Here is a 22,835-nt window from a genome sequence, read left to right as displayed (position 1 = left end):
AAGGAAATCTCAAAGAAGTTGAGACTCATCATACCTAAGGAATGCAAGAACTACAACAAAATTAAAATATATTTCACAGTAGGTATTATCTGAGAGATGCAAATTAAAAAACTAAAAACATTTTCATCTAGCCAATTAGAAATGGTTTTGTTTCAGACAGAGGATCTTTAAGACATAATCATTGGAAGTGTCTAGGATTCCAAATTATCTAAACAATATGTATCAAGATTCTTGTCTTTTTATGCATAGCAACCCACTAATTTGCCACGGGATTCTATTCAAAAGCCAATTAGTTGTAATGCAGAATTTCATTACAAAGTCATTCACAAAGGCATTATATTTAAGAGCAATAAATTTAAAGAAATCTAAATTATTGACTAAGTCATGATACAGCCAAACAATGAACAATACAGCATAAAAATGTTTATAGATAATTTGAGCCAGGCATGGTGGTACACGCCTATATTCCCAGTATCTGGGGAGGTGGCGGCAGGATGATCAGTAGTTCAAAGCCAGCCTGGGCTACATGAAACCCCATCTCAAAACACAAATTTAATAAATAAATAAATTAATTAATTAATAAATAAAATGTTACATTCTTATTAGAAAAATGTTAAGAAAATTATAAGCTTTGGGCTTGGAGGCGGGGTAATGACTCAGCAGTTAAAAACACTTATTTGCAAAGCCTGCCAGTCCTGGTTCAACTCCACAGTACACACGTGCAGCCAGATGCATAAAGTGGCACATGCATCTGGAGTTCATTTGCAGTGGCAAGAGGCCCTGGTGCACTCATATGTTTTCTCTCTCTCTCTCTCTCTCTCTCTCTCTCCTTGCAAATAAAACTTTTTAAAAAAAATTATGAAAGAAAATTATAAGCTGCTAATAAAGTTATGCAGCAGTTGTATATACATGTATGTCTGCATATAAGACATGGGGAAAAGGACTAAGATAAATATAGTACAAATGTTAGTAACAGCTGTCTGCAGATGGGGAGACTAAAAGCAGTTTTTGTCTTCTTTATATGTCCTCAAATTTCACAAATCCTCTCAAATGTACTTGTTTTTATTTAATCAGTATCATATTGGCCTCAGCATTGTTTTTTTTTGTTTCAACAAAAGAAGGTTTAGTGTGTGTGTCGTGTGTGAAGTGTGTGTGTGTGTGTGTGTGTGTGTGTGTGCGCGTGTGTGCATGCCATATTTGTGATATTGCTTGGCTAGAATAGAGCTCAGTGGCAGAACTCTCGCTTAGTGTTCATGCGCCCTAGAATCCGATCCAAGCACTGAAAGAAAGAAGAGGGAAAAAGCAGGGCTTACCTTCTTTTCATTCTGTGATGCTGATGTTTTACAAATGCAATGTAATCATGTCTTAGCTTGGCTTTAAAATGACCCAGCAGTGGGGAGTGAAGAGAACGGATGGAGGTACAAATGTTATCAGAACGGCCATGTGTGGACAAACTTTGAAGTTGTATGCATGGAATGTATCATTCTGGTGTCCTTGTTTGTGTGTGTGTTTGAAATTTTGCATATATATATAATATAATTTACTATTGCAAGGGAGGGAGAGAGGGGAAAGAGAAAAGGGAAAGGAAGGCCCGGTGTGGTGGCGCACGCCTTTAATTCCAGCACTCAGGGGGCAGAAGTAGGAGGATTGCCTTGAGTTTGAGGCTACCCTGAGACTATATAGTGAATTCCAGGTCAGCCTGGGCTAGAGTGAAACTGAAAGAGAAAGAGAGAGAAAGAAAGAATGAATGAATGAAAGAAGGAAGGAAGAGAGAGAAAGAAAGGAAGGAAGGGAGGGAGGGAGGGAGGGAGGGAGGGAGGGAGGGAGGGAGGGAGGGAGGGAGGGAGGGAGGGGGAGAGGGAGGGAGGGAGGGAGGGAGGGAGGGAGGGAGGGAGGGAGGGAGGAAAAGAAAGAAGGAAGGAAGAAGGAGAAGGGAAGTAAAGAGAAGAATGAGAAAGGAAAGGAAGGAAGCTAGTATCAACCAAGACAAAACCAACCGCATTTACTAGAGTACAAATCTTGGGTCTTCTCGAGACATTTTCAGAATCCCACTGCAGGCGCCGTGCATCTCACCCAGAGGCAGAAGGGCAGCCAGCTTGTCTTTGTCTACAGTTCAGGAGCCTCTTCACGCAGGTCTGGATTTATTTCACTCACATCAGCTAAGACTGCATTTATTCAGCCCTACAGATATCTCAACTTGAAAATGAGTCACCTGGAAAATATGCATTTTTTTCAGCCCTGGGACTCCAGACATGTGTAACAATATGGACTGTAAATGCCAGTCACTCTTCCTGCCTAGATAGTCTTAATTTGAAGAGACATCCATCCACTTGTAACAGCAGAACAGAAAACAGCAAAAAGCTTGGTGTTTTGGTTGTAAGAAATGCCATCCAGAGGAAAATTTGGGAGCTTCCAAAAACATCACTCAAATCTGGCAGCGTTGAGAAGCACATAAAGAGGGAAGACTTCCAATGTAAGCTTCTCTTAGTGCTCTGTGAGCCAGCCTCTGTCTGCAGCATGTCCTTGGGCATGGTGGATGGGGACACAAATCGGGGCATGCCCAGGGGACAGCAGCCTGTTCTGCATCAGCTCTCCAGGTTGACTGTAAACCCCTACTCTGAGGAAGGTCCTGCATGAGGCTGCCCCATCCTCACCTCCCCCTGAACCATTCTGAATGTCAATTTTATTTTTGTCTCTTCCCTCCTCCCTCCCCCATGCCCTGACACACACACACACACACACACCACCACCACCACCAGCAGTAGACAATAACCGAAAACAACTCCTAAATCATTAACGGGCAAGTAGCATACACAGCATGGAAACGGTGGCCAAGTGGTCCATCCCCCAGGTAGGTTTGGAACAAGAAGGAGCAAGATTTCATCACACAACTCCAGACACACTTACATCTTATGAATTGTTTATTTCCAGAATTTTCCATTGACTATCTTCAGCCCATGCTTACCTGTGAGTAACTGCCATTGCAGAAAGGAAAAACCATAGGTGACAAGCGACCACTGTGAATCGATTCCAAGAAGGTCTATGATGGGTGCAGGGGACCTGTGAACCCCTGAATTTATACATGTTATGCAAGCATGCATGCAACGTAATATATGGGATGGGTGTTTAGCCTTTGCTGTGGTTTGAATGTAAAATATCCCCCACAAGCTCCTGTGTTTGAACGCCTTCTACTCAGCTGATGGTGCTGTTTGGGATGGTTCTGGAGCCTGTAGGAGGTGAAGCCTTGCTGGAGAAAGCAGGTCACCAGGGACAGACTTTGAATCTTCATAACCTGGCACCACTTCCTTTACATGCTCTGGCCACCACGCCTTCCCACCATAGTAAATATATCCCCTCAAAATGGAAGCCAAAATAAGTCCTCTGTTCCTTAAGTTGCTTTGGATCAGGTATTTGGTCCCAGCAACAAGAAAGTAACTCTTGCAGCTTTCATTGATACATATGTAGTAATCCATAAATCCCTTCCATATCACCCCACATTATCCTAAACTTTTAAAATATTTATTTATTTTATTCATTTATGAGAGAAAGGGAGAAGAGAGGAAAAGATAGATAGATAGATATATGTATATATAGAGAAAAAGAGAATATATATATATATATATATATATATATATATATATATATATATATACACATAGAAAGAGAGAGAGAGAGAGAATGGGCACACCAGGGCCTCTAGCCACTGCAAATGAACTCCAGACACATGTGTTACCATATGCATCTAGCTTTCATGGGTTCTGGGGAACTGCGCTGGGTCTTTGGGCTTTGTAGGCAAGCATCTTAACTGCTAAGCAATCTCTCCAGCCTTATCCTGAAATTTTTGAGTATATTCCAGAGTAAGATTTTTTTGTTTTGACAAAAATAGGTTGTGTTAGGAAACAATGGAAAACAATGAACTTGTTCCTTTCAGAGCTGAAATTTAAGAGGAGAACTTTATAATATATCAACTTCAACAAGAATTATAACTGGAAAGAACTGACATTCCACTTTAGCTGCTTTTCCTCCTTGAGTGGATGCGGCCATCTCCAGGATAGAAAAGGAGGTCTGGAGACCTGCAACTCAATAACAGAACAGCTATTCGTTCCCAGAATATGGTGTCATTTTTGTTTTTGTTGTTTTCTTTTGTTTGTTTTTGGTGCCAAAACCCAGGATTGACTTGCATCCAAAGCCTGATGTCTTTGGTTCGATTCCCCAGCACCCATATAAAGCCAGATACACAAAGTGGCACATGTATCTACAGTCAGTTTGCAACAGAAGACCCTGGCATGCTCATTCTCTTCCCCCGACCTCTCAAATAAATAAATAAATAAAATATTGAATAAATAAAATATTTAAAATGATATGTTGTGGGGGCTGGGAAGGTAGCTCAGTCAGTGAAGTGCTTGTCTTGTAAGCATGAATACTGAATTCAACCCCCAGTACCTATGTAAAATGCTGCACATGATGGCATGTGCATAAAGTCCCCGCACTGGAGGTATAGACTGGTGGATCTCAAGGCCTTGCTGGCCACCTAGTCTGGCCTAATTGAGAGCTCCAGGCCAGTGAAAGACCCTGTCTCAAAAAGATGTGGATGGCATACTTGGGCTGCAGGGCCACTGTGAAATCCTGCTGGAACTGAGCTGATAGCCTCCTCCATGTAGACCAGCTGACAGGAAGCTGGAAGAAGCCATTCTGCATGCAGTTCAATGGGAGAAAGAGATACCAACAGTGAAGATACTCAACAGTGGACACTGCAAGCCTTATAATTGGCCAGCCAGCCCAAATGAGCCAACAGGTGCAATAGTGGCATGTCTGTCATGGTGGAAACCAACTGCCCTCCAATTGGACTGGAGGCCCACTCCATGGGAGGGAATATGTCCCTGATACTGAAAACTTAAAACATGGGCAGTCATGAGCCCTAAGGGTGTAACATCTGCTGATATCTAGATAAGTGTATATACTATGCTTATCAAACTGCCCAGTAAGCACTTCTCTTAATATTCGTACCCTTATATTAATGCTACTCTCACTTTGGGTAGAGAATCTTCTCTTTTCAGATGTCAGTGACCTTGGGATGACTCAGAAGGTATCATGGTGCTGGAAAGAAGTGACTAGAGTACCAAGCAACATCTCGATCACACCTTCCAAGGCTCAGGGTCTAATGCAGAAGAGGTGGCGGAAAGAATGTAAGAACCAAAGGAAGGGTAGGACTCCTTAAAAAGTGCTCCCTCCAGACATAAAATGGCCTCAATGTCCATGAGCTCATAGTGCCTGACACTACCTACACAAGACCATCATAAGAGGAGGAAAAGACGATGACATCAAAATAAAAGAGAGACTTATTGAGATGGGGAGGAGATATGATGGAGAATGGAATTTCAAAGGGGAAAAAGGTGGAGGGAGGATATTACCATGGGATATTTTTTATAATCATGGAAAACGTTTAAAAAATTGAGAAAAAAATAAATTAAAAAATATATATATGTGGATGGAAGCCATGTGTGGTGGTGCATGCCTTTAATCCCAGCACTCAGGAGGCAGAGGTAGGAGGATTGCAGTGAGTTCAAGGCCACCCTGAGACTACATAGTGAATACCAGGTCAGCCTGAGCTAGTGTAAACCCTACCTAAAAAAAAAAAAAAAAAAAAAAAAAAAGATGTGAATGGTGCACCCTATGAGTGACACCCAAGGGTGTCCCCAGCCTACATTTGCATGTGTTCACACATGCACCTGCACATATACTACACACACACACACACACACACACACACACACACACGGTAAGAAAGAATTCATCCTAACCAGGCACAATGGTGCCCATGTGTAATCCCAGTTCTTGGGATATGGAGGCAGAAGGGTCAGAAATTCAAGGTCATCTTTGGCTATCTAGTGAGCTGGAAGCCATCCTGGGGTACATGAAACCACGTCTATAATAATAGCGATAAACAGTGATAATAATTTAATGTGTCCTTTTCTATCCTAAGGAAAGTTATAACATTTAGGAAAGTAAAGCACTTGGAAAATAATTTTAGGTTTCGTTTTTCTTTGAGGGATGTCGGAGGAGGACTAGGGGGATTAGACAGGCAACACAAAAGCAATAACATTTTCTGTTATAAGCAAATATTCAAAACATGAAGAGCACAGCTGACAATAAAGGCAGGAACTGAAAGAAATCAGGGGGGGGTGACATAAACACATTACTACATTAAGAGGTGAACATATGATTGCACTTTAATAAGTAATGATTAACTTACATAATTGCGAAAACACCCTACTTAGAGATCATTAGCAATTATTCTAAATAGCGTCTTTCTGTAGATGAACTTCTTAGCCAAAGACATCTCCACTAGTAAACACGATGCCAGCTGACCTACTTACACTCATAGTTATGTGTGTGTGTGAGCAGACTTGAGATATACATAGGCTTCCTGCTTTTCAAATATCATCTATCCTACAGGAGGATGTAAAGTCCTTTGGGGATTGGATGGGATGATGTGGAGATCATAAATTCCTCCCCCAGGCCAGGCAAATTTATACTGAGTTACTCACACACTTGGAGAATGTGAGCGTTTTGGTGTGCAGCCAAATCCGAGGACCTAAAGTATCAGGGCTTAGAGATTTCAAAAAAAAAAAAAAAAAGTGAAGGATTTGAGAGATGTAGAATGTCAAAAAAAAAAAAGAACCTCAGGGATGACCCAGAGCCAGCCTGGCCTGAGCAAACCGAGTGTTACGGTTAGCTTTTCGTTGCTAGACCAAGCTCCCAAGCAGAGGCAGCTTTCGGGAGGAAATGGTTTATCTCAGAATTCCGGTTTCCAGGGCAAGCTTCATGGTGGTAGAGATGGCATGGCAACCAGCCCACGTCTTCATACTTTGGCGGCAGAGAGAGGACAGCAAGACCAAGCTGGCTCGGAACCCGCCCACCCCCAGCCATGGGCTGCACTCACGGACCTTAAGGTCCGCTCCCAAGTAAGAAACTTACAAACACTTGGGGCTATGGGGGAGATTTGATAGTGAAGCCACCACCCCTCACCTTCTACCCCATTTCTGAAGGCAGGCAGGCAGTGAGAGCCCAGCCACAATACTTTCTCTTCTGTGAACTATAATTTCCAAGACTTACTCCTCATGCTGAAACTTTACCTCTGGTTATTTCACTCTAAATTATGTCTCTAAGCACACACGCACGCACACACACACACACACACACACACACACACACACGATGAGGACTAAGCCTTCTATCCTGTAAGAGACCTTGGGATGCATATCTGATCATATCTCTCAAATTCCCTCTGAGATTTTGCTTCTTCAGACTGAGCATCATGAAAGATTTCTTCTGATGTGCTTAATATATTTTATTTAGATCCTACACAATCCTAACAGTCCCTCCTCTACTCATTGCAAATTTTCGACATCCATCTCTTAAACGCTCCCCTCTGGGACCAGGAACAAGCCCACAGTTGACGGTGTTAGCGCAGCTGGAAACCTCATCCTCAGCAACACTTGGGCAGTGGCCCCAACGTTGCTAATGAGCCAGCTCCGCTCAGGCAGCAACTGCATGTTCTTAGCAAGGAATCCTGGATTCTGTCTAGGCATGACGGTGCCTCCCTATAATCCCAGCACACATGAGGTTGAGGCAGGAGAATCAATCATTTGAGGTCATTTTGGTTAGAGAAGCTTCTCTTTTCAGATGGTGGTGACCACTGTGGTGAATCAAAGCTTACAATAGTGCAGAGAAGAAGCGATGTGAGTCAGTTCCATCACACCCTTCAAGGCTCAGGAACCATTGTGGAAGAGATGGCAGAAAGAATGTAAGAGGCAAAGGAAGGGGAGGAGTGCTTACAATACTCTCATACAGTCTAAAAAGTGGCCTTGATATTCATGACCTCACAGTGGCTAACGCTACCTACACAAGACTTGAATACTATGAGGAGGGAAATGATGTCATTAAAATAGAAGAGGCACTTGTTCATAAGCCTAATAACCAGAGTTCAATTCCAGTACCCACGTAAAGCCAGATGTACAGAATGGTGCATCTGGAATTTGATTGCAGAAGCTACAGGCCCTGGTGTGCCCATCCTCTCTCTCTCTCCCTCTCCCTCTCTCTCTCTCTCGCTCTCACTCTCGCTCTCCCAGGTGTGGTGGTGCACGCCTTTAATCCCAGCACTCAGGAGGCAGAAGGTAAGAGGATTGCTGTGAGCTTGAGGCCAGCCTGAAACTACATAGTGAATCCCAGGTCAGCCTGGGCTAGAGTTGAGTGAGACCCTACCTCAAAAAAATAAAAAATAAAAAATAGAAGTCTAGTTGGAAAAAAGAAAGGATTCAATGGAGGGGATGTTGGGGAGAGGGAAAGAGGAGTGTTAGGAGGTGTTAATGATCATGGTACATTGTTTTTATTTATATAAATTGTCAATAAAAAGTTTAAAAAAAAGAATTAAGGCCAGCCTGGGCTATATAGACGAAGGGAGGAAGGGAGGAAGGGAGGGAGGGAGGGAGGGAGGGAGGGAGGGAGGGAGGGAGGGAGGGAGGGAGGGAGGAAGGAATGGGAGCAGCTGTCTTGTCATTAAGATACACCAGCTGCCACGGGAAGCATGGAAGAACAGAAAAGACTCATTAGATCTGGAGCTCCATATTAAATGAAAATGCTGACTGTCTTAATGGTGCAAGCCAGTGCTAATCAAATATTTTCACCTGTAGCTGGAAGCTCTCCTAACAACAGAGGACATGTAAAGTAATGATCTCCTCCCTTGATTTGGACATGATATTTCAAGAAATATGGTCTTCACTGCCTTAAGAGTTATAATACTTCTTAGGCTCTGCTGAGCTTCCAGTCAAGGCAAAATGCATAAGAAAATTAGCAAACAGCAACCCAATAATTGAGTACCAGAATGCCTAGTGCATACAAAGACCGTGTCAATTAACACAAATAGATGGATCTGGCTACATAAGAAATCACAAAGCGGAAGTGGAAGAGGCTAGTGAAAACTTGGAAATTCCTCATCTGAAGATATTCAACTGCACTTTTTTCCCCCCTTGGTCTTTTGAGGCAGTCTCATGTATGCTGACCTGAACTTGCTATGTAGCTGAGGACAACTTGAACTCAATTCATATGTTTTTTTAAATATTTTGTTTTATTTGAGAAAGAGAAAGAGACAGAGAGAGAGAGAGAGAATGGGCGCATTGAGGCCTCTAGCAACTGCACACAAATTCCAGATATATGCACCACCTTGCGCATCTGACTTATTTGGATCCTGGGGAACTGAACTTGGTTCCTTATGCTTTGCAGGCAAGCACCTTAACTGCTAAGCCATCTCTCCAGCCCTCACATGTTTTGAAATACTGTTTAGCCGATAAAAGAGAATATATCTAGGAGTCAAGTTCAACATTTAACCCACTAGCTTCATGAGCCTTCATGCCTTGTTAAAAAGCATTCCCAAATGAATTTGGACGGCCATCTGTCTGACATTCCCCTAAAGCCATGGGAAGCTGTAAGCAAAGAGCACAGACTTTCAGTCCTGAGATGTACAAGTTGTGGAGACCTAACTTCCACTACGGATTGACTGTGGGCGTTCAAATACCAAAGGTCCCCATAGCCGTGTGTTTATGGTGAAGCCTCATCGTTAGTCTCCAGCTGGTGGCACTTTGGAGAGGTGAAGCCTTGCTGGAGGAGGTGTGTCACTGGGGAGGAGGCCCTTGGGATTTATTGGTCCAGCCCTACTGTGTGTTCACTAGCTAGCTCACTGTTGCTGCTCTTGCCCTGACGCTGGTCCACGAAGATGTGCGCCAGCTGCCTGCTCTGCCATGCCTTCCCCATCACGATCAAGCTTCCCTTCAACGCTGCAAGCTGAAATAAACCCTGTCCCATACACTGCTTCCGGCCAGGTGTCTTTCCTCAGCAACAAAAAGGAAGCCGCCACAGTGACTATAGTTAATAAAAACATGTTTATATTTGAAATTTGCTGAGAGCAGATACGAAATACTCTCACCACAAAGTTTAAAAATAATAATAACTGCAACTGGAGTGATACATTCATTGGCTTGTTAGTGGTGATCATTTCATAATATGTGTGTGTTGTATATATACAAAACCTCACATGGACATCTTAAATACAGTTTTTTTTAATTTTTTACTTTTTAATATTTATTTATTTACTTGCAACTGGTCCAGTCTGTGTTGCTGGACCATCATTTTAATCTGGAAAGAAATTTTAATTTCATCACCATCATCTTAGTCATTTTCGTAAGACATCCAAAATGTTAATAATAAAATCTGCTGTCTGTATCGACTCTAATCCCCACAACCAAATAAACTGATAATTATTCAGTTGAAGAGGAAATAATGTAAGAGCAAAAGAATAAGAACCCCCAGACCTAGGTTCTAGCTGTAGTTTCTCAACAAATCTATGCAACCCTTAGAACCTTTATCCCCTCATTTGAAAATGGGGATTCTTTAAACAAATACCTCCAAGGCTGCCAGTTTCCCCCAGGTTACCACTGAGTCATTAATCCTTGGCAGAGATAAAATGAGAAACTCTTATACATCTACACTCCAAGGCCCTGTGCCCAGTGCAAACATATGGTGCAATTGATGGAGTCATTTAGTGCAAAGGTCAAAGAAATCATCTCCTCTTACAGCTGCTTTTCCACATCACCCACGTTTCACTTCCGGTTTGACAGCACCAAACTCATGGCAAGTCCAGAGAAGGCAGAGGAAGCTTCCTGGCTGCCCCAGTGGAGGAAGAATGAGTCATTGCACATTGGATCCCCCATTTTGACTTGTCCTATGGGATTCTGCCCCAGTTTCTTGAAGGGAATATCTTCAGAAAATTACCTCACCTTTACTCCCTGTCTTTGGTTATTAAAAATGTACTTTGGCCGGGTGTGGTGGCACACGCCTTTAATCCCAGCACTCGGGAGGCAGAGGTAGGAGGATCACCATGAGTTCAAGGCCACCCTGAGACTACATGGTGAATTCCAGGTCAGCCTGAGCCAGAGTAAGACCCTACCTAGAAAAACCAAAAAAAAAAAAAAAAAGTATTTTGAAGGCTGGAGAGATGGCTTAGCAGTTAAGACACTTGCCTGAAAGGCCAAAGGGCCCAGGTTCAATTCCCCAGGATCCATGTAAGCCAGACATACAAGGTGTCACAAGCATCTGGAGTTCATTTGCAGCAGCTAAAGTCTCTGGTGTGCCCATTCTCTCTCTCCCTCTATCTGCCCCCCTCTCCTTTCATACACACACACACACACACACACACACACACATACATGCTTTGAAAAGACTGAAGAGATGGTTCAATGGGTAGGAAGGGGAGCCATACAAACATGAGGACCTGAGTTCAATGTCCAGCACCCATATACAAAGCTTAGGGAAGGTCACACACATGCCTGTGACCCTATTCCTGAGGTGGGTAGAAATAAAAGAAACACTGAGGCTTGAAGATAAGCCAGTCTGACTGAAAAAAGCAACATCCCCACAGCTCCGGGTGCAGTGGGAGACTCTGTCTCGAGGAAACAACATATATAAGAGGACAACTGGGGCTGGAGAGATGGCTTAGCGGTTAAGCGCTTGCCTGTGAAGCCTAAGGACCCCGGTTCGAGGCTCGGTTCCCCAGGTCCCACGTTAGCCAGATGCACAAGGGGGCGCACGCGTCTGGAGTTCGTTTGCAGAGGCTGGAAGCCCTGGCGCGCCCATTCTCATTCTCTCTCCCTCTATCTGTCTTTCTCTCTGTCTCTGTCGCTCTCAAATAAATAAATAAAATATTAAAAAAAAAAAAAGATCTTGCAAAAAAAAAAAAAAAAGAGGACACCTGGAGTTCTCCTCTGGTCTCCACATATGTGCACAAGAGGGTACATGTGTCTAGACATATGTTATCCATACACACACCACACCTCGCATATGTAACATACAATTAATTACACAGTTAAAACATACATTGGCAAAAAATTAAAACTACAAAAATTTAGACACGCTAAGCATATTTATTTAAGAGCCAAACACTGAACTATATACTTTATATCCATGATCCTCTAGGAGACTGAGGCAGGAGGCTCACTATGAGTTCAAGACCAGCCTGGTCTACACAGTGAATTCAGGACAACCTGGGCTAGAGAGTGAGACGCTGTCTCAAAACAGCAAACAAAAAAGTCGATTCCTGTTCCTCTTCTCATCTCTCTCTCTCCTCAGTCTAGCTACGGAGGCATTTCCCGTCTGCGGTTACCGCAGGGAAGACATCTACAACTCCCAAAGCACCAGACCACAGCTACCAAGGATCCAAGAACCCTGAGGGCCACTTGGAGAGTTAGTCATGCCTGCTGGAATGGTGCTTCCTGATGATTATGTGAGAAACAGTGGATGATCGCATTTGACATGCTTCCTCGGCAAGACTAAAGATAGGCCTCCCCACTCTCCCCGGCTCCCCAATGCTGGCACAGCAGCCGCTGAGTGGGCTCCGCCAACATTCATGTGTGCCCTTCCCTTGAGCTTCCCGTGTTCCATGGGACTGCCAAGCTGTAAGGGCACCAACTCCACCGCCTGCTCAGCCCTGCTCCCGAACACCAGCGTGTAACCCCTGAATCACACCAATCCCCAGGATGGCTAGCTCTTATCTCCTGCTAGCGAGAAGACTTGGCACACACACACATGAAGTCAGTCCACACTTAAGAGACAAGCATTGCGTGGAAAGCCCTGAACCACATGGAGACAAGCTGGGCCGGAAGCTGCTGCAAGCTGGCACCAGAATCTACAACTGGATCCATTCAATCAACCCAGGAACAAAAGCAAAGGGCAAAAGTCATGCAAAGTCTTCCAGTGCCAGAAGGTGCTACATGAGCAACTGGGGGAAAATGACCAATATCTGTCCAAGCAACTTATGGTCTGACCAACTTAGCAGCAAACAACCTGGCATGATGCTCACACAAGTGCAATAGTGGCGCACAGTCAGGCTGGGAAACCAACTGCTCTTGATTTGGCTAACTGATCTGCTCAGTGGAACGGAACCTATAGCTGGAACTGGGAAACAAATCAGAACCATATCCAAAAATGAGCCCACTTTCCATTATCAAGCTTGTACCAATCGTGAGCTAGAAAAGGGCCTACACCTATTAAATTCTCTAAAAAATATGGTTATACCATTTATCTTGTGCTAACTTTACTCTCTGTCAGAGAATCTGCTTCTCTTTTTCAGATAGACGCAGATCCTAAGGAGAGAACCACCCCATCATACCTCAAAAGGGCCCCAGATGAAACTAAGAATAATTGGGGAAACAAAAATGCTGTTTTCAGCTGGGCGTGGTGGCGCACGCCTTTAATCCCAGCACTCGGGAGGCAGAGGTAGGAGGATCGCCGTGAGTTCGAGGCCACCCTGAGACTACATAGTGAATTCCAGGTCAGCCTGAGCCAGAGTGAGACCCTGCCTCGAAAAACCAAAAAAAAAAAAAAAAATGCTGTTTTCTTTGTAAACCTGGTACCAGCACAAGGGTGAAGGAGATCAATACAGAGAACAATCAACCCCCAACCAAACAAGATATCCAGAGACATAGAGGCTCCCAAGACCTCATCACTGAAGTAGACTTAAAATGAACCCAGCATGGCTCAGGGAAATTTGTGGAAGAGGGGGCAGGAAGAATATCAGAGCCACATATTGGGTCATGATACACAGAGACATTGTCTCCTACCCATAAGTGATGGCTGAACCCCACAATGCACGACCCATATGCCCCAACAAGAAGGGTCCCTAACAATGGTACCAACTTGACTGCATCCACTGAGTATAAAACTAATAAAAATAAATAAATAAAGTCATGCAAAGTGCCCAACAAGACCCACGTATGCTCCCAAAATGACTGAGTGGAGATAGAAGAAGAAAGGAACAGTTTTAAGTGAGTGTGGTCTAAACACTCTGCAAATATTCAAAATCAAATTTAAGTAGTCCATTTCATGATAAGGGAAAATTCCAAGAATATATAATAACATTTTTTTAAAAAAGCATAAAAAAGCAGGCCAGGAAATACACTGGCTCAAAGTCAGAGTGAATACACTCAGGCATCCTCTCTCTTCTGCTCCTAAGATCTAGAATTTATACAGACGTCTTTGGGTTGTACTATATTTATGTACTATTGCATGCATAGAAATTTTAAAAAAAGAAATCATAGTTCAAAAATATATAAGACTTCCTAAAAATACATGAATCCAAAGATTAAACTCTGGACTGGGACGCAAGTAGCAGACTATGAGGTCCTGAGGTTCATCAGAGCACCAAAATCTTGTTTTTAATTTTTTTTTTTGCAGGTGAAGGGCTAGGAAGATGATTCAGTGGCTAAAGGTGCTTGTTTGCAAGCCTGTTAACCAGAGTTCAATTCCCCAACACCCACATAAAGCCCCACACAAATTGGAAGAAGACCTTGTCTCAAGCAAGGTGGGAGGAGAGAACAAGCACTGTAAGGTGGTCTCGAACCTGTGTGTACACAGTACAAAACTAAATAAATAAAAAGACAAGGCTATGCAATTTCAAGAAGGAAGTGAATTCACATGATTCGTGAGAAGATGAGTCCAGTGTGAGCCATGAGACACAGGTATTCACATCCACCTGGGGAAAAGGGACAGAACACCGCAGAATTATGCCACTAACTGTCAATGAGGCTGGGACATTTGTACACTTAAAATCATAGTCCATGGCTGGGCACCGTGGCTTATGCCTTTAATCCCAACACTGGAGAGGCTGATGTAGGAGGATTGCCATGAGTATAAAGCCAGCCTAGGCTACAGAGTGAGTTCCAGTTAAGACTGGGCTAGACAGAGACTGTCTCAGAATAAAAGAATCACAGCCCAAAAGAGGGCCCATATCTGTGTCAAGGAGCCATAGTGATGTCACCAACACAGCCTAGGTCTGTGCCGCAGGCTATGACGGACAGCAAGAAAGCTCTGAGCTGAGCAGTGGACCCGAGCGAGCTCTGGTTTAGAAGCACACACCCTGAGGCTGGGGCTACAGCTCAGTGGTAGAGCATTTATCCAACATGCATGAGGTCCTGGGTTCCACCCCCAGCACCAGAGGAAAAAAATAAAAAATAAATTGAAAATGCTCCCTTACAAATATAGGGCAGAACATACTGTAAAATTGCCCTGAAAATAAGCTCACGAACAAAAATGAGAGAATAAATGAAGAAACCTGATTAACAGACTTTATAAATTGAAGAATTCATAACTGGGAAAAAAGAACTTTATAACAGGTGGTACTTAACTCCTTGAAGAGTTAAGAAATGCTGACATGCCAACATGAGAAGAATTGCTCATTAAAAAATGAAAAGGGCCAGGCCTGATGGTACAAGCCTTTAGTGCCAGTACTTGGGAGGCAGAGGTAGGAGGATCCGTGTGATTTTGAGGCCAGCCTGGGACTACAGAGTGAGTTCCAGGTCAGCCTAGTAAACTTACCTTGAAAAAAAACAACAACCAAATTAATAACCATAACAATACTAAAATTCAATGAGAATAATAATAAGAAAATAAAAGAGAAGGTTGGGAGATAGCTCAGCAGTTAAATGCACTTGGCCTACAAGCCTGCCAACCATAACTTGGGTCCCTGGCACACACATAAAGTCAGACATGCAGCAGTGCACTTGTCTGGAATCCCAGCGTGCCAACAGCAATGGGAGGTGAAGGCAGGAGAATCCCAAGACTCATGGGCCACCTAGCCTGGCCTTCCCAGTGCAAACAACAAGAGACGGCCTGCCTCAGCCAAGTCAGAGGAGAGGCTCAACACCTCAAAGTCACCTTCCAACCTCCACATTCAGCCATACACACTTGCACAGATAATAACAATAAGAGATCATACAGTCAGCCATATATGCATGCTCATCCACATACACAAGTAATAATAATAATAAGAGGTCCCATATTCAGCCATACACACATGCACATATACACACATAACCAAGCAATAATAATAATAATGAGATCGATTACATGTCTTGGGAATAAAGTATTTGATATCATTGCTGGAATTAGCAACTCCACATGTAGGCAAAATAACAGGCCATACCCAGGAAGGTCAACTGAGCACGATGTAAACTTTCCCAAACAAAGCACAGAGATAGAAAATCAAAAGCTAAATAAATGCGGCCCATGGGGACTTACCCTAGTACATAGAGTTATACACGTACACGCATCCAGAAGGCATGAATCTGGATAATGGAAATATCTAACAGACACAGGCTGTGATTTTTCCCAGCATTAAAGAAAAACTCAGAAAGAAAAGGGAGGGCTGAGGGAGGGGATTACGATAGTGATATAGTGTCTATATGCACGGAAGTTGTCCATAAAAAGATTTAAAATAAAAAAGGAAAGAAAAACCTCATCAGCCTTATGACCGAAAAAGCCCTCAGAGTGCAGAGTGCAAAGACCAAGAACGTAACACGGCGTAATCCTGATGACGCAACTGCACTGATGGAGCGTAGGGCAGACGCCAGTGCATCAACCATGGTTCATCCTGTTGATAACAATTGCAGCAAGATGGGAGATGGCTCAACGGTTAAGGAGCTTGCCTGTGAAACCCAAGGACCCAGGTTCAACTCCCCAGGACCCATGCAAGCCAGATGCGCAAGGTGGCACATGTGCCTGGAATTCGTTTTGCAGTGGCTGGAGGCCCTGGAGTGCTCATTCTCTCTCTCTCCTCACATTTGTAAAAGAGGAATAATAACAGTCCCTTCCTTGCAGGGCTGTTACAAGGATAACATGTATTAGTTTATGCACAGAACTTAGACTCAGGGCTGGGGAGATGGCTTAGCAGTTCAGGTGCTTGTCTGTGAAGCCAAAGGACCCAGGTTCAATTCCCCCAGAACCCACATAAGCCAGATGCACATGGTGGTACATGTGTCTGGAGTTTGGTTGCAGTGGCTGGAGGCCCTGGCGTGCCCATTCTCTCTCTCCTCTCTCTCCTCTCTCTCCTTTCTCTGCCTCTTTCTCTTCGTGTTGCTATCTCAAATAAATAAAATATTTAAAAACAATTATAGCAAGATTTTTTAAAGAAAGATCTTATTTAAACTTTAATAGACATTCTACGTGCACCACAAGGAAAAGACACCATTTTCTGCAGTGTGTAGGGTGTGCACACGAGCATGTGTGTGGGCATGTGTGTGTGTGTGTATGTGCGCATGTGTGTGGAGTACAGAGGACAATCTCAGTATTGTTCCTCAGGTACATTATCCGCCTGTATATTTTGTTGTTGAGTTGTTTTGCTTTTTGTTTTCTGAGGTAGGATTTTACTCTAGTCCAGGCTGACCTGGAATTCACTATGTAGTCTCAGGGTGGCCTCAAACTCACAGCGATCCTCCTACCTCTGCTTCCCAAGTTCTGAGATTAAAGGTATGGCCACCATGCCTGACTTTATCCACCTGTTTTTTGCAAGGAGTTTTTTGTTTGTTTGTTTGTTTGTTTCAACTTTTTTTGTAATTTTTAGTTTTGTTTGGAAAGAGAGAGGCAGATGAGAGAGAGAGAGAGAGAGAGAGAGAGAGAGAGAGAGAGAGAGAGAGAGAGAATGGGTGTGTCAGGGCCTCCAGCTATTGTAAACAAACTTCAGATGCATATGCCACCAGGCACATCTGGCTGACATGGGTCCTGGGGAATGGAACCTGGGTCCTTTGGCTTTGCAGGCAGGTGCCTTAACCACTAAGCCATCTCTCCAGTCCCAACATGAGTTTCTCATTGGCTCACCCATTAGGCTAGACTGTCTGGCCAACAAGCCCCAGAGGTCCCCTGTCTCCGCCCCCTAGCACTGGGGTCACAGGTGTGCCCTACCATGCCTGGCATTTGGACATGGGTTCTAGGGGCTGAACTCAGGTCTTCAGGCTCACAAAGCAAGCACCTGACAGACTGTGCTATCTCCACAGCCCTGAAAAGGCATCATTTTTACAATGTTTGTGGAGAAAGAGCATTCATTACTTCAAATACACATCTACATACAAAAATACTTTTTAAAAAAAAAAACTGCCCTCAAACACTTGGATTCTAGAGAAGATGAAATATGTATACAAATAACATATAAAGCCAGGCCTGGTGGCTGAGGCCTGTACTCCCAATTATCCAGGAGGCTAAGGCAGGAGCACTTCAAGTTCAAGGCCTGCCTGGGCTACTTAGGACTGACCAAAATTAAAAGTTTAATTTACATATATATATACATCAAAACCCAATCAGTGACTGCCCTGGATAGATGGAGCTAAAATCTGAACCTAGCCTTTATCCATCATGAGGCTGGGGTGGAAAAAGCCCCAAGACACTAAACAGAATCATAAAGATCAGATAGACCCATTCAATTTCCTGGAGCCTATGACTGGAGCCAGAGTATATTTTTCTTTTTTTTCTTTTTATTTATGGGCGACAGACACAGAGAGAAAGAGAGAGAGAATGGGCGCGCCAGGGCTTCCAGCCTCTGCAAACGAACTCCAGACGCGTGCGCCCCCTTGTGCATCTGGCTAACGTGGGACCTGGGGAACCGAGCCTCGAACCGGGGTCCTTAGTCTTCACAGGCAAGCGCTTAACCGCTAAACCATCTCTCCAGCCCCAGAGTATATTTTTCGGGAGGTAGTTAAGCTGGCCAAATCAAGACAAGATGAGAAGTTTATGTACATCAACCATTATTTTCACCTCCATGCTAATGATATTGCAAGACCACCTACTGATCTGAGCAAAAAAAATTAACACTTCCATTGTAAATTGAATTAACACCTCAAACATCTGCCACTGAACACCATGTCAGTTATTATTAGAAGGCTTTGTTCATTTCTTCAAGGATCAAGTAGGCTGAAAGTAAGGTAAAAAGGTGATACATGCTTGAATGTATGAGTGTGCATGTGTGCGTGTGTGCATACATGTCTTAACTGATAACCAAATTAACCACTATGAGCTCTATCACACTGCTGAATCAGAAGTGGGAAAAACACAAGTGTGTTCTGAGTGACCTGACCAATTCCCATCACCTCAGAGGGGAGACAGCAAGATCTGGTCAAATGAAGAGAGTGAGACTTTGTGTCATAACACTACCGGCGCGCACAAGCAAAGCAAAATCATGTCCCACGTTTTGTCCTTGAAGGCAAATAGACGCTACTCAAAGTGCACACACCCAGGTCTCTCCAAACACCACCCTCCAAACCCACTCCTCTCCCTCTCACCAGCCCTTCCCACACCCGGGACCTACTGGATACCCGAGGGGTGTCTCTCCCTGGCTCCCGTGACTCTGATCTCCACACACAACAGCCGCAACCACCACCAAGCGGGAGCAATCTCTCCAAGACGAACTGAAAACCCCAGAGACGATGGGAGTTGCCAATTCCCCCACCCCAGCTGTCACATTTGAACCCCAGGGCCTTTTTCGCCTCTGCAGTTGCTTTTCTCGTGGTCTCTCTCTAATTGTGTCTTCTCTGGAAACGGTCTTCCTCATCTTCCTTGTCCCATCTCCCAATTCCGTTTCCTTTCCGTACTCCTGAGCACTCTCTTGTACACTCACATGAAGTTTCATCCCATAAGAGGGAGAAAAGCTTCTGCCTGCAGCCCTGACTTAACACTTCCTTTCTAATGTCACCTGCAAGGGAGGATCAGTGGGGGCCTAGCTGGTCAGAGCGTACCATTACCTGGATCACTAGTGAGCAAAGTAGTTCCATGTCAAAGGGTGCTTGTGCAGAAATCCACTCTGCTCCTAGTTTTCCACCTTCCATTGGGTAAGTTAGGTTGCAGCCTACCCCACACACTTGCTAGCTCAGACTCAGAAGAAAGAGCAAGCTAGGTGGGTTACTCAAACCTCCCAACCTCAAGCCACCTTCCCCAGTTCACCTGTTACCAATAAGAATGCAAGTGACTCATGCTGGTCCTTTAAGGGTCCAGCAATTTCAACTGCTTGTTTTAAAAAATATTTTATTAGAGCCGAGTGTGGTGGCGCATGCCTTTAATCGCAGCACTCAGGAGGCAGAGATAGGAGAATTGCTGTGAGTTCAAGGTCACCCTGAGACTACAGAGTGAATTCCAGGTCAGCCTAGGCTAGAGTGAGACCCAACCATCAGAAAAAATAAAATTATTAGCCAGGTGTGGTGGCACATGCCTTTAATCCCAGCACTCAGGAGGCAGAGGTAGGAGAATCGCCATGAGTTTGAGGCCACCCTGAGACTACATAGTGAAGTCCATGTCAGCCTGAGCTACAGCGAGACCCTACCTCATTATACACAGAGACATTTCCTCCTACCCATAACTGATGGCTGACCCCACAATGCACGACCCATATACCCCAACAAGGAGGGTCCCTGTGGAGGGAGGAGGACAGGGAGGAGGCGAACAATGGTACCAACTTGACTGTATTCACTGAGTTCAAAACTACTAAAAAAAAAAACAAAATATATGTATTTCTTTATCAGCGAGAAGGGGTGTGCCAGGGCCTCTAGCCACTGCAAACAAACTCCAGATGCATGTGCTATCATGTGCATCTGCCTTACATGGGTCCTGGGGGGGTCAAACCTAGGTCCTTAGGCTTTGCAGGCCAACACCTTAACTGCTAAGCCATCTCTCCAGCCCCTAGAAATTCACTTTCAATATAGTTATTGATTTGTATGTGTTGCTCCTGTAATCAAAACTTCAGAGGGGCAGATGAGCGGTAAGAGTTAAATCTCACAATCGCATCTCCCATCAATGCTAGGTGGGAACTCCCACACTTCTCGCTCTTCATGCCCTCTAAGCACAAGCCCTCTAGGCTGTGATTCACTGACCCTCCCTGTGGCTTGGTACCTCCTGTGTAATGAGGCTGCCATCCTGAAGAAGGGATGACAACATTAAAGGATGGATTGGAGTTCACCGAATCCTGGCTTGGAACCAGCAGATCTTGGCCAAGTCTCTTAAATGCCCCTTTGCCTCAGCCACCTCTTGTGAAAGTTACAAGATGTTGTCACAATTATAAACCCCTTCCAAGTTCTGCAATAGCCCACACACTGAGGGACAGCCACCCCTATTTCCATCATACAAGAAAAGAGTTCCCTGCCCACCTCTCCCCCCCCCCAAAATAATGGAGAGATGGCTGAGAAATGTGCGACCCCTCATGCAGACTCCACGAGGCTGCGGACCAGTGGACACGAATGTTTCACACGATGCCCTATCAGGTGCGTTTCAGCTAAAAGTGTCACAGCCCAGGAGACCTGGAAGAGTTCGTACAGTTCCCCCAAGGAGCTGGTGGGAAGTGCAGAGCAGAGACAGCATCTGGTTTGGTGGATATAAAAATGCTCTGGGAACGTCAAAAGGAAAGTGTTCCTCTAGCCTCCTGCTACATGGAAGATCTCCTGCTGGGGATCCCACAGCAAGTGCCTCCACCTCTTCCTCCCTTTCTTAAGGCCCAGTCCTTTCGCTCTAAGAAGTTACAGTACACCTATAACTCCACTCTCCCCCTGCTTGCACATTTCTTGCTTTATTTCTCTCTCTTCAAACCTTCTTCCTTCCCTCCACCTCACCACAGCTCCCAACCAAGCTCAAAACATCTCATCCAAACCTCTCTCCCCTCTTCTCCAAACCACTGTTTCCAAGCAGTCAAAAAAATAAATAAATAAAAGTAGCAAAGGTCCAAAGTCAAGAGAATTGGATGTATTTGCCTTCTTGTTTGAAACTCAACTTTTCTACTAAGGTCTGTCTTGGGCATGCCTCCATCTGACAGTCCCGGAGGGCTATGCTGAAGTTTTCAGCCCCACACAAGAGCCGTCTACCGAAACGGCCAGGCCCTCCTCGCTGGGCCTGGAGTTACTTCTCTGCACTTACACCCACTCCCTAGAGGAAGAGTTCTGCCTACGTCTCTCCAGCCCCAGCTTCCTCCGACAGCCCACCTCTGTTGTTCCAATTACAGAATCTAGGGAAGCATGAATCTGTCCTTTGGCACTTTACCCAAAAGCCTCACATGTTATCTCCCATTCTTAATATTAAATATATATATATATAGCTTTAGTTACCACGAGAAATAAAAATGGTCAATTGGGTAAAATTGAAATTATAGGAATACTGCCATATTGTCTAAAGTGTTCCCAGGCTTGTCTCTGCTCTCCCTGTGGTCGCCCGCCCCCCACCTTCTCTGTGCATCAGGCACACTGAGGTGCTTCGGCATACCCCACTTCAGAGCCAAGGCCAAGGGTATTTCCATTCATTTCTGGGTTAAAGGGATACACCGTGGTTCTCAGTAAAGCCAGGGGCCGCTGCTCCTGACTTCAGATTCAAGATGGATGTCAGAGCACGCTCGGACCTTCTGAGGCTGCCCTTTCTGGAGAGCTCTTCCCTCCAGAGTGCCGGCAGCCCATCTGCTCTCAGCCTTACCTTGTCAGCCATGATCATCGATGCGCCCCCGTGGATACCCAAGATGGGGACGAAGGTCTGCGAGGAGATAAAATCCAGCATCTGAGCCACGGCTTCCTGGTCAGTGTCGTCTCCAAACACTAGACCGTGGATGCGCGCTCCGGACATGAGGTCGCACACGTGGGTGATGAGGCTCTTGGGGTCGGTGCGGTTCATCAGCATCGCCACCACGTTCACGTCCATGGGCAGCCCCGTGGACTGCTCGGGGCCCCACAGGTTTCGAAGTTCGCGCTCCGTCACGTCGTGGCTGTGCCCCAGCAGCACTGCAATGTTCAGCGCGGGAGGGCCCTTCTCCGCCGCCGCGCCTTGCGCCGGACCGCGCCAGACCAAAAGGGCCGGCAGTACCAGCAGGGGCCAGTAGCCCAGGCTGCCCATAGTCGCCACTTACGGTCCCTGCAAGGTAGAGGAGGGGCGAGAGGCGAGGAGACGGTGAGCAAAAGGGCCCAGGTGACAGGGGTGACACACCCCTCGCTGCTACTGGG

General features: G+C 44.9%; 1 protein-coding gene across 1 annotated transcript in view; it reads right to left on the bottom strand.

Moving 5' to 3' along the window:
* Grin2a (glutamate ionotropic receptor NMDA type subunit 2A) overlaps positions 1-22,835 on the bottom strand; it is a 453,099-nt gene that overhangs the window by 428,836 nt on the left and 1,428 nt on the right. The window contains exon 2 of the mRNA XM_004652254.2: positions 22,315-22,746. Coding sequence (XP_004652311.1) covers positions 22,315-22,728 — 414 coding nt within the window. The 5' untranslated portion in view covers positions 22,729-22,746. The remainder of the gene's footprint in view (positions 1-22,314; positions 22,747-22,835) is intronic.

The sequence above is a fragment of the Jaculus jaculus genome, chromosome 11 (assembly GCF_020740685.1).
Source record: "Jaculus jaculus isolate mJacJac1 chromosome 11, mJacJac1.mat.Y.cur, whole genome shotgun sequence".
Lineage (NCBI taxonomy): Eukaryota > Metazoa > Chordata > Mammalia > Rodentia > Dipodidae > Jaculus > Jaculus jaculus.
The sequence above is the reverse complement of the archived record's forward strand: the minus strand, read 5'-3'. Positions and strand labels throughout refer to the sequence as shown.